The sequence below is a fragment of the Bubalus kerabau genome, chromosome 14 (genome assembly GCF_029407905.1).
Source record: "Bubalus kerabau isolate K-KA32 ecotype Philippines breed swamp buffalo chromosome 14, PCC_UOA_SB_1v2, whole genome shotgun sequence".
NCBI lineage: Eukaryota > Metazoa > Chordata > Mammalia > Artiodactyla > Bovidae > Bubalus > Bubalus kerabau.
The window spans coordinates 21998859-22010732 of NC_073637.1; the positions used below are offsets into that span (position 1 = coordinate 21998859).

Consider the following 11874-nt stretch of genomic DNA (forward strand, 5'->3'; position numbering starts at 1 on the left):
GGCTTTACTATAATCGAACACATAAACTAACAGTTGATATTCATAATGAACACCATCCACTTTATCTCTTATTAACAAAAGAAGCAGCTCTTTATATAGTTGTTTGAACTAATCATGAAGTAAGTAAAGTTTCTGAGAGCATACAAACAATAGATTTTAAATCAAAAATGTTTATTGTAAAAAAGAACCTTGAAAACTGTTTTTTTTTTTTAAAAAAAGAAATGTAAATTTCACAAGTCTTCAGGTTGTTTATAGGCATTGGCTATAGACAACTTTTCACTTTCATACAAAACTCATTCAATCATATAAAAATAAACACAAATTTACATGGACTCATCAACTATACAGTTAACTAAAAAGACAGCTAGAAGGGGTGCAGTTGTGGATTGCATTTGTTGTATGCATTTAAAGTTGTTTAAGTACATCACAGAGTTTCTAAAAATCCTTTGTTGCACTTATTCCCATCTTTAGTTGATTTTAGAAAATCATTAAAAATCTTTTAAAACATAAGACATGGAGTATGCACCAGGAATGTTCAAAATAGTCTTTCCCGACTCCCAAAGGCACATACTATTTATTGGCCAAAAAAGAAGAAAAAAACACTTTTAATACATTCTCTTGTGTTTTTCCTTCTTGTTCTTTCTCTTTCCTTCTCCCTCTCTCCCTCAAAAACAAAGTTTAAAGTACGACAGGTAACAAAGTAGGCTTCAGTTCAAGGATGGTGACCAGACATGACACATGTAATAAAGTGAACTTGGAATACTTTATAAGGCACCTGAGATAGTGTCTGGCAGATTCTTGTCCTATAGGAAAATCTATTACAAATCCCGTACAAGGCAACACTGTTCTTTTCAGTTGAAATGCTTTGGCAGCAACGTAAATCTTTGCATTCTTTCTTAGTAAGGAAAGATGCAATGTGCTTTTTGCTTCATCTCAGAAGAGCAAGATTCTTGTCTTTTATCCTCTCCATCTAACGGTCAGTAAATATACGGTCATTTTAAATTTCACATGGAAAGGATTAATCTGATGCACATGGAATCCCCTGCCCTGGCAGCTGTGTGTGTGTGTGTGTGTGTGTGTGTCTATACATATTATTCGGGTTTGTCAGCACAAGACAAAATGCCTTAGGACTTTTACTTGTCGCTCAGAGGTGGAGGGACAAGTAAAATGCGTGACAAGTGAACAAGAAAGGCGTCTGCACGAGTAACAGGGGCTGTGTCACTAGTGCGCCGCACAGCAGCCAGACTCCTCGTGCTTGTGCAGGAGGGACATCCGCGAGAAGGTTTTGGAGCAACTCTTGCACTGGTATTTCTTGACGTCCGAGTGCGTCTGCAGGTGAGCCCTCAGATTGGACCTGTCTGCGAAGGCCCTGCTGCAGTGAGAGCAGGAAAAAGGCTTCTCCCCTGGGGGGTGGGGCGGGGTGGGGAGAAAGAAAAATGGTCAGTGTTTTTAGAGGAAATGCAGATCCAGGAGAGGCTTACGAGCAATCTTCACACTTTGCCAAAAGCATGAGAAGGAGCAAAACTTGATTCAAATCCCCCTTAATCGATATTTGTTTCAATGTCTGGCCCTTTAAGACAAATGTGAAAGTTGCACTTAAAAAAAAAATCAAATTTAAAAAATTAAAAACATATATAATTGCTGCTGCCAGTCCTGCAGAAATAATTCCTGTCGTCCTAGGACTTGGCTTGTTCAAGCTCTCTTCTTCGGCAGGTGCAGCTAACGGCCAGCTCCTCCCCAGGTTTCCCAACAGTTCCCCTTTTCCCTCCTTCTGTATTATGACTAAGCCTGGGTGAGTGCCCCCGCTCCTGGCAGGGTGATTTTGTGCTAGGAATAGAAAACTCAGCAGCAAAAACAAAACAAAAGCAAACAACGGAAAGCAAATTCAGCTCTCACTATCCAACTTGCTGTGGGTGAGAGACAGCACAGCAAGAATTAGCTAACAAAAACCCAAGAACCAAAAACTTCATCGGTCTGTCTGCCTACTCAATTGATTGGGAGAACAACATCTGTATTTGCTAATCATTGGGAGACATTTAACTGAACACACGTCCAAGCACATCTCTCCTGATTTGCTAACTGATCTTTGAGACCAAACCTCCTGAATCTAACTTTCCAAAGTCTAAATGCTGTTTGCAGTCTCGGGAGCAGAGGCTGTTAGCAAGCAGTGGAGCCCTTTGTGCTCTGACGACTTTTTGAGTCTCAGGAAGTAGCTGAAACCGAACATACATCATAAAAAGTACTGTGTCACCACTTAAGGCAAATCGGACAGCCAGCCCAGAGCTTGCTTCTGCTGGACGGCGACACCCTAACTATGTGTTTCTCTTACCAGTGTGAGTTCTGATGTGTCCTTGCAGTAACCAGGGTCTGGAGAACGCCTTGCCGCAGATCTTGCAGACACAAGGTAAGGTGTGCGTCCGAATGTGCATCTTGAGGGCGCCCAGGCTCACGTATTCCTTGTCACAGTACTTACAGCTGAAGGATTTCCTGGACTGGGCGTCACAGTGCAGCTGCTTGTGTTTGCCCAGCCCTGAGAAGGTCGAATAGGTTTTATTGCATAAATTGCACTGAAACTTTTCAGCTTCGATGGCGTGGGGGTCTGAAAGCTTGGACTGTAGCCTTTCTTCTTCGTCGCTAATGGGGCTCTCAGAGCCGCTGTGGTCCTTGGATGAGGTGTCGGACGGAGGAGGGGGACTCACGCGCCCCAAGGATGCAGGGTATCCGGACAGAGGGGAGAGGCCGGCGGGCAGCGGGGCGTGGAAAGGAGAGGCGGTGGTCCACACGGCGATGGGGCTGTAGGCTCCCGACCTGAGGACCTCCGGCTGCGGGATGACAGGCACGGGGTAGCCCTCATAGAGACACGGGGAGATAATCACTGCGGAGAGAGGAGAGGAGCGGGGCGTGAGACAGAGGGCACCGTGAAAGCGCAGAGAAGAGCCAGGCTGCACGCGCAGGGAACGAGGAGACAGACACCCCAGGAGCAGGCAGGCGCTGGGAGGACATAAGTTTTCCGCCGCTGCTGCTCGCGGTCACTGCGCTTAAGGCTCATTTGCGCACCCCCCCACTCCCTGGCCCCGCATACGAGCGAGTGTGGGGGGCTGGCCCAGCCCTGCGACCAGCGAGCGCAGGGGGAAACCTACCCACTTCCTAAAGATACAGAAAAGTTCTCTTCCATCTTATGCGTGGGCTGCTTGCTTGGCTCACGCCGGTAAGTACAAGGATTGGCGTAAATCAAGCCGCTTTCTGGAGGAAAGGAGCCTTATTACATGAAAAAGGCAATAATTCAACGTTCACGCACTGCCTCACCCAGCCTCCACGTCCTCATTATGCAAGTATGTACACGCTGCGGAACGTGACGTCGCAAGAGCCCAGGGAAGTTCTCCTCGCCAGCTAAGAGTGTGGAAGTTTTGAATTAAACCCGAGCCCTAACGATCTGAGGAAGGACCGCTCTTTCGGGAGCAGACAGCCTGGGTGTCCTGCTCTTTAGTATCAAAGTCGAGCGGCGGCACACCCCTATCGTTACCTATTTACAGACTGAGATGCGGACATCTGGCCCTCCCTTACCTGTGTGTGTGTCCAGCTCGCTGTAGTTGGGCTTCTTGGAGGCGTTGAAATGCTTCTTGACCAGGAAGGAGCGCGGCATCCTGGCGGCGGCGCGGGGCGCGGAGCGCTGGGCGCGGGGCGCGCGGTCCTACAGCATCACTGCCCCGCAGGTGCGCGCGCGGCGCCGCCAGGTCGCGGGCTCCTCGCGGACTGAGCCCGCGGTGGCGGCGGGGAGGCCTTTTTTTCCTCTCTTTCGCGAGAAGGGTCCAATCACAGCCGAGAGGTTCAGATTTCAGCTCCTCCCTCTGGGCCAGCTGTGAGCAGAGGAGGAATCTGTTGTCAGACTAAATTATTCTGGTTCAAAATGGGCTGTGCCCCGGGCTTTCAGTGGAGAGGAAAAAAGTGCTTCAGTCTTTTCGGGAGAGGTCGTTTTCCTTCCTGAGCGCAGAGCCGGGCGTCCTTGCTCCGGGCGCGCTGGGTCCGCCGGCCGGGCCTGGCTTTCAGGTGCGGGTTCCGCGCCGGCTGGGAAGGCTGGGCTCTGGGCTCCCGGAGCCTCGCGGCTTTGGAGAGCTTTGGCGCGCACAGGGACAGAGCAATTCACTCCTGGCTTTTGAAAAAGGAAGGTAGCGGCGAGGACAAAGCCCCAGTGAGTGAGCCGCGGGCCTGCAAGGGGGCAGCCCGGGTCGAGACCCGCCCGCTTCGCGCGCTGGGGATGCGCTTCGTGTCCCGGCGGCTGGGAGTGGGGGGGCGCTTCCTCGGGAAATAAAGCGGTCGTGTCACTTGTTAACGTCGGGGCTTGAAAGAAGCGCTTTGTGGCCCCCGAAGGACCCACGTCCAGGGAGAAGCGGGTCCCCCAGATTGAGAGGGAAGGATGAACTAAGGTTCCTGTCGTGGGAATCTGGAACGCTCTCCCAGAGGCCTCTGAGAAGCGCTTCTATCTTTTCATGCATCACTAGGTGGTTTTTTTTTTTTTTTTTTTTTTAATGGAAAAAAGCGTGAATGGGCCGTTAGAGACAATAGTTTCAAACATTTATTTGCTTTCTGTGGTGCTGTTTTTTTCAGTATAAAGTCACCGCATCATCTCTCTGCCACTCTCCTGTGTGGCGTTTTTAAGGAAAGGGTGCCTCCTCTGTAGCGCTTGGTTAAGTTTCTATACTAGCCGGGCAACTAGCAGAAACACCTTGATTTTGTGTACGGTATTGAGTCTAAAAATACACTAGAGTGGCTGGTTGTAAAAATGACATTTCAACCATGTTTTCAAGCATCTCTTCTCCTTTCCACCTCTTGCTTAAAGATTAAGGAAAGAACAAATTAGCAATCAGACCACCCTACCCTTGATTCAAACAGGTGCTGGGAGGAAAAAAAAAAAACAAAAAACAAGTGGAAAAATAACAGTTGGAAGTCAAGACTTGCAAGAGGAAGGCGCATGTCTGGCACATAACTTCTTAATCTTGCGGTGAGGCGGCAGGGAGGGCGGGGCCCCAGCTGCCTCGCTATTGTGGAAGATCCCTTTACCTTCCTCCCAACAGTCACTGGTTCAAACACCAGAGAAAGGAATTTAGATGAACCTTTATGTTGAAAGAAGCAGTTTTCATGGGTGCCAGGAAAATATGAATATGCATCAGAGTCCTCCACAAACTGTGAACTGCAGGATAAACCCAGAGCAACTTTCCGAACTTCTGTTTTGTGAGGGAGTGGCTACTCACTCCAGTATTCTTGCCTGGAGAATTCCATGCACAGAGGAGCCTGGCAGGCTACAATCCATGGGGTGGGTTTCAAAGAGTTGGATTCGACTGAGAGACTAGCACTTTCATTTCAGATTGGCCAGTTTATTGGGACAGGAGCTCTTCTCGCCCCTCCCAGCCCGTTTCCTGCAGGAGGCACTTTCTCAGGGACGCGACCCCCTTGAGAAAACCCAGATGCCAATGCACTGACTTCCTCCTTCAGCTCCACCCAGAGTCTGCTCAGCGCAGTGAGGGGGCTGGAGGCATTCTGGTGTTTGTTTGTTGGTTGATAATTACGGCACAGGATGACCTGCTTAAGTGTGTATGTGAACAATCTGCTCTAAGAGTTGAACAGTATTTCACTCAAGGGAAAACCCTTGAATCTGGGTTACAGATGCCTCATCACGTGGACATCGGGCAGAGTCCGGACGTGTTCCCGCGCCTGCCGGGCGGCAAGGGTGTCAGGAGCCTGTCTGAGGCGTGTTCTCGCACAGGTCTGCCAGGCCCGTGTGAGGTCCGCTCTGCTGCAGGAAGGGCCAGCTCCAGGTGAGTCAGGGCACAGGTGCCCCACTGAGACACCCTGGGGCTGGTGAGGATGGCAGGATGGAGGGGACCATTGGGACACCCCCCCTGCAAGAAGACCCACTTCAGGGATTCTGCTCAGACCTGTGGAAGTTCCTCTCCTGTGGGCCAGAAACTGGCCCAGTCACTGCCCAGGACAGAGCCCTGCATGGAGACATGGACCCCTGGCTTCCACGTGTCATTGGGGCAGTGACTACCCAGGACAGAGCCCTGCATGGAGGCATGGACCCCTGGCTTACACATGATACTGGGGCAGTCACTGCCCAGCACAGAGCCCTGCATGGAGGCATGGACCCCTGGCTTCCACGTGTCACTGGGGCAGTGACTGCCCAGGACAGAGCCCTGCATGGAGGCAAGGACCCCTGGCTTACAAGTGTCATGGGGGCAGCACACTCCCAACCTGGGTCTTGTTCTGCAAGAAACCAGTCCTGGGCTGATGGCTCAGGTGGCCAGGAACAGTGAGGAAGGACACTTGTCCTGAGATGTTACTGACTCGCAGCCCAGCCAGGGAGCAGCTGGGGGCGCAGGTGTGCCCTCCTGACAAGGGACAAAGTGGGGACAGGCTCAGCCCACTGTGGGGCAGAGACGTGAGGGGTGGGTGGATGGTCCGAGGGCAGTGTCCGGGCTCCCTGGCCCCGACTCCCCAGAGAACCTCGGTTCTCCTGGAGGAAGTGGGGCTCTAACAATAACCGCCCTGTGGCTGAGTCCCACTGGCAGGAGTGCCTCGCCTTACCTGTGATCTGTGGGGAGGCCCACATCACCTGGTTCCTTATTCATCACGAAGTTTATTAGGCAGGACCTGGTGTGGCCTATGGAGAAGGCAATGGCACCCCACTCCAGTACTTTAGCCTGGAAAATCCCATGGACGGAGGAGCCTGGAAGGCTGCAGTCCATGGGGTCGGTAAGAGTCGGACACGACTGAGCGACTTCACTTTCACTTTTCACTTTCATGCATTGGAGGAGGAAATGGCAACCCACTCCAGTGTTCTTGCCTGGAGAATCCCAGGGACGGCGGGGCCTGGTGGGCTGCCGTCTATGGGGTCACACAGAGTTGGACACGACTGAAGCGACTTAGCAGCAGCAGTAGCAGGTGTGGCCTAGCAGGCAGTCTCTCCTTTGCTGTTTTCTGAAGAAGCTGATGGAGAAGACTTGTAGACAACTCTGTGACCTCGTGGGGGGCCAGCCCTTCCCCACGGCTCCCTGTACCACTGGGGTTTCTCCAGACCCAGGCTTTTCTGTGAAAGACATATTCTCGCCTTGCCAACTCGGGGAATAAAGTAAATGCATGAGGTTTGGGAGCGCATCTCAGGTTTGTGTACTTTGCAGGAAGATTTGTGTGCAGGTAGGTCCTCAGGTATGGGAGCAGCAGTACAGATACTGAGCTAAGGAAACGGAATGATTCCAGCGCAGAAGAAGCCACAGCTCAGCCAAGGCAGAGAACCAGCTCCTGAGACCATGGCGTCTTTTCCGACTTCAGTTTGGGCCATTACCCTGGTGTGGGCGGGGGTGGGATTACCTCTGTTCAAAGACATGCAGTCACAGAATGTCGCTGGTTTCACTGTGATATACAGAGAATATTAGAGCGTGCAGCTAACTTCTTAACTGTTTAGACAGTAACAAAGTGGTCGTGATATTGAACTTTGAAGTTTGAATGACAAGCATGTGAGCGGCCTCATGGTGTTGTGTGTGTCTGTGTTTGTACACAGATGTATGTGTATGTGTTGTTCTAACTCACGATGGAACTCAGCTTCAGGTAAAGTCAACCAGCCCCTGAAAGAGAAATAAATGTTTCCTTGGGTTCCTGGGTGTCTCTGTCTGTAAATTATGTTCGGTACTCTTCCTTTATTTCTTTTATGGTGATTTGGGGACAAATATTTCCCAAGGCAGAAGGGAGACAATCAGAGTGTGTGTCGGGTTCTGCTAAGATGCTCTGAGCTTCGTGACAAACAGGGTCCCTTTCCTCCAGGGACGTGGATGGAACTCAGGTACACATGTGTGTCTGCTCAGGGACATCAGCGTGAGCCTATGTGTGTGCACGTGTGCAAGGGAGAACCGGGGTAAGGAACCATGGGGAAGCATGCTGTCTGTGAACTCTGTCCTGTGTGGTATGTTGGTGTTCGTCCTTCCTGGGTGTCCAGGGCCTTCAATGCCAGTCTCCCAGCCACAGGTTCTGTGTGTGTCCATCTTGCTCTGATGCTGTGGTCAGGAGACACCACAAATGCTGTACATTTGATACCAAACAGAAAATCTTGCTGAGCGTGGGGGCAGCGTGAGATGCATTTTGTGTTGAATCCCTTGGATTCTGAGCCTCATTTCCAGCTAAGGTTTTCGAGTCCCTCTTGCCTCTGGCGGCTGCCCCGCAGTTACTGTGTCATTCAAGGTCAGACATCCGGGCCCCCAATGTCCTCTTTGTACTTGTGGACTCTTCAGTTAGAGGAACAGGAAAGACTGCAGAGAGTGGGTGTTTGTCCTCCGCTCCGCTGCTCCAGGATATGTGGGTGCACAGCGACCCCTGCTGGTAAGTGCCTGCTTTCCTTTCCAGACTCTAGCAAGGCCTGTCACCTCCCGATGGTGGGCCAACCGTCTGCGATGGTGGACCGTCTGCACACCCAGGACAGGAACTTGACCTCATTTTGTAATTGCCCCAATTTCAGGAGACTGTTATTTAAACCCTGACTTTTTTTAAACTCTGTTCTGAATTAACGATGGCTTACTTGGTTTGTAGAAACACAGGTGGTGTTTGATGCTAAGTCACTTCAGTCGTGTCCGACTCTGTGCGACCCCATAGATGGCAGCCCACCAGGCTCCCCCATCCCTGGGATTCTCCAGGCAAGAACACTGGAGTGGGTTGCCATTTCCTTCTCCAATGCATGAAAGTGAAAAGTGAAAGTGAAGTTGCTCAGTCGTGTCCAACCCTCAGTGACCCCATGGACTGCAGCCTTCCAGGCTCCTCCGTCCATGGGATTTTCCAGGTTTACAGATGTGTTATATCCCTTACATGTCTGTGAGCAGGGTGATCGTGGTTGATCTGGGCTATCATGAGGAAACCTCGTATTGGGACTGGGAACTGAGTGTGGGAGGGGCTGAAGCACGGGAACTGGGGGTCTGAGGCCAAGAAGGTGAGGTGTGGCCCTGCCCAGGTGTGGATCTCCTCAACCTCACTGGGATTAGATCTGACACTGCTGGTCTCAAGATAAGGCAAGCACAGGTGTCTCCACGGTGCCAGGAGCCAGGCCACCTTATGCTGGGATGTGATTCATCTGCAGACCCTCCTCCAAAGCCTTTAAAGGCATCACAATAGAAAGAATGATCCTCAACTTCAGAACTCCTGTACATTTAGCATCCTGTCCTCCTCTGTCCTCCCTCGCCCAGGAGGGGGTCCAGCCCAATGCCTCTGTGAGGATGCCACCTGCATGGTTAATTTCGGTTACCTCCTCTCCTCCTGCACATCAGATGTCCCGGCGCTATGCAGAGATTGCAGGAAACAGCAGGTGCCACTGAGATGGCAATCGTGCCTCCACCCAGGAGAGACCCTCACTTGTGGAAAGAGAGAGCAGAGGGACTTGGGTTCTGAGTGTGAAGGAGGACTTGGACCCCACACACCCCAGCGGAACAGCCTTTGTGTAAGGGGCAGCTTACAGGACAAGGAGTACAGCTCAATCTGGTCTTCCCAGACTCCAGTTTTTGGTTTGCTCTTTATGATCACTGGCAGGGAGATGCCCCTGAACACTGAGCTGTTTTGGGGGAGCACTTCAAACAGCCTGGTCTGGCTCATGAGTAGGTTATACTCATGGATATCATGACATGTGAGGATGAGGCTGTCTCCGAGGTGGGGACATAGTCCCTATGTCCTAACACCTGCCAAAGCACGGGACAAACCTGTGTTCTCATGGGACTGGCCATGTGGGTGGTGACAGGCTCCCCAGCCCCACCCAGTCCCTCCTGCAGACACCTACAACCGTGCTGACCCCCTGGTACAACACAAACATCCAGCAGTTCTTAAGAAGATGATGACGTATATTTGTCCAGTTACACTAAGGAAGAGAAAGGAAACAGGTTCCTGGTAGCCATGACCTTTAAACATGTAGGCTGAGGCCAGGTCCCTGATTCTGGAGGGCTCAGAGTCAGCTGTCCCTGTTGTCTCCACGACATGGATCAAAGCCGTGCTGTGTCAGAATGGAGACTCCGTGCTGGCGAGTGTCACCCCTGAGCCCAGGGAAGCCCCAACTTGACGCTACAATGTTGAAAGTCAACATGGATGATGCCCCAGGATTAAGCAATGGAGGAAAGTGGGTAGGTGCCCTGTGAGGAAGGCTCCCTAAATGCAGGCCCCTGGGGGCCCCTCTCTAGAGAAACCTGCTGGGAGGAGGCAGGGCTGGACCCCTCCACACAGGGGTGGAAGCCCAGTGACTGCAGGGCCCTATAGGAAGTTTAGTGCACTGCCCACTTGATTCCAACCAGTTTGGAAGCCAGTCCTATATGCAGAGGACGAGATGGGTGGATGGCATCACTAACTCAATGAACATGAGTTTGAACAAACTCCGGGAGATGGTAAGGCACAGGGAAACCTGGCATTCTGCAGTCCACATGGCTGCAAAAAGTCGGACACGACCGAATGACTGAACAACAACCTATGTGCTGTTTATTCTTTTTTAAGGATAGGATTGTGCTGCTTTTTTCCCTTTGTACTTGGAATCAGTTCAGTTCAGTTCAGTTGCTCCATTGTGTCTGACTCATTGTGACCCCATGGACTGCAGCATGCCAGGCCTTCCTGTCCATCACCAACTCCCGGAGTTTACTCAAACTCATATCCATTGAGTTGGTGATGCCATCCAAGCGTCTCACCCTCTGTTGTCCCCTTCTCCTCCCACCTTCAATCTTTCCCAGCATCAGAGTCTTTTCCAATAAGTCAGTTCTTTGCATCAGGTGGCCAAAGTATTGGAGCTTCAGCTTCAGCATCAGTCCTTCCAATGAATATTCAGGACTGATTTCCTTTAGAATGGACTGGTTGGATCTCCTTGCAGTCCAAGGGACTCTCAAGAGTCTTTTCCAACACCAAGTTCAAAAGCATCAATTCTTTGGCACTCAGCTTTCTTTATAGTCCAACTCTCACATCCATACAGGACTCCTGGAAAAACCATAGCTTTGACTAGATGGACCTTTGTTGGCAAAGTAATGTCTCTGCTTTTTAATGTGCTGTCTAGGTTGGTCATAACTTTTCTTCCAAGGAGCAAGCATCTTTTAATTTCATGTCTGCAGTCACCATCTGCAGTGATTTTTGAGCCCCCCAAATAAAGTCTGTTATTGTTTCCACTGTTTCCCCATCTATTTGCCATGAAGTGATGGGACAAGATGCCATGATCTGAGTTTTCTTAATGTTGAGTTTTAAGTTAACTTTTTCACTGTCCTCTTTCACTTTCAACAAGAGGCTCCTTAGTTTTTCTTTGCTTTCTGCCACAAGGGTGGTGTCTTCTGCGTATCTGAGGTTATTGATATTTCTCCCAGCAATCTTGATTCCATCTTGTGCTTCATCCAGCCCAGCATTTCTCATGATGTACTCTGCATATAAGTTAAATAAGCAGAGTGACATATCCAGCCTTGACGTGTACTCCTTTCCCTATTTGGAACCAGTCTGTTGTTCCATGTCCAGTTCTAACTGTTGCTTTCTGACTGGCATACAGATTTCTCAAGAGGCAAGTCAGGTGGTCTGGTATTCCCATCTCTTTAAGTATTTTCAGAGTTTGTTGTGGTCCACACAGTCAAAGGCTTTGGCATAGTCAATAAAGCAGATTTTTTTTGGAACTCTCTTGCTTTTTTGTTGATCCAGCAGATGTTGGCCATTTGCTCTCTGGTTCCTCTGCCTTTTCTAAAACCAGCTTGAACATCTGGAATTTCACGGTTCACATACTATTGAAGCCTGGCTTGGAGAATTTTGAGCATTACTTTACTAGCGTGTGAGATGGTGCAATTGTGCAGTAGTTTGAGCATTCTTTGGCATTGCCTTTCTTTGGGATTGGAATGAAAA

The 11874-nt window shown here is 50.4% G+C and overlaps 1 protein-coding gene across 1 annotated transcript; it reads right to left on the reverse strand.

Annotated features, from left to right (window-relative positions):
* Nucleotides 1-213: 213 nt before the first annotated feature.
* On the reverse strand, nucleotides 214-3743 carry SNAI2 (snail family transcriptional repressor 2). The gene is made up of 3 exons (XM_055546839.1): nucleotides 3565-3743; nucleotides 2330-2875; nucleotides 214-1403 (listed from the first exon to the last, which is right to left on the reverse strand). The coding sequence occupies exons 1-3, from the start codon at nucleotides 3641-3643 to the stop codon at nucleotides 1222-1224; spliced, it is 807 nt and encodes a 268-aa protein (XP_055402814.1). The 5' UTR covers nucleotides 3644-3743; the 3' UTR covers nucleotides 214-1221.
* Between the last annotated feature and the right edge of the window lie 8131 nt (nucleotides 3744-11874).

What these genes read in the sequence shown, in the direction of transcription:
- SNAI2 (XM_055546839.1), bottom strand. Translation starts at nt 3,643, where the DNA reads ATGCCGCGCTCCTTCCTGGTCAAGAAGCATTTCAACGCCTCCAAGAAG. An exon ending in CGAGCTGGACACACACACAG is followed by an intron (nt 2,876 to 3,564) that starts GTAAGGGAGGGC and finishes CTCTCTCCGCAG; the next exon opens with TGATTATCTCCCCGTGTCTC. An exon ending in ACACATCAGAACTCACACTG is followed by an intron (nt 1,404 to 2,329) that starts GTAAGAGAAACA and finishes CCCACCCCCCAG; the next exon opens with GGGAGAAGCCTTTTTCCTGC.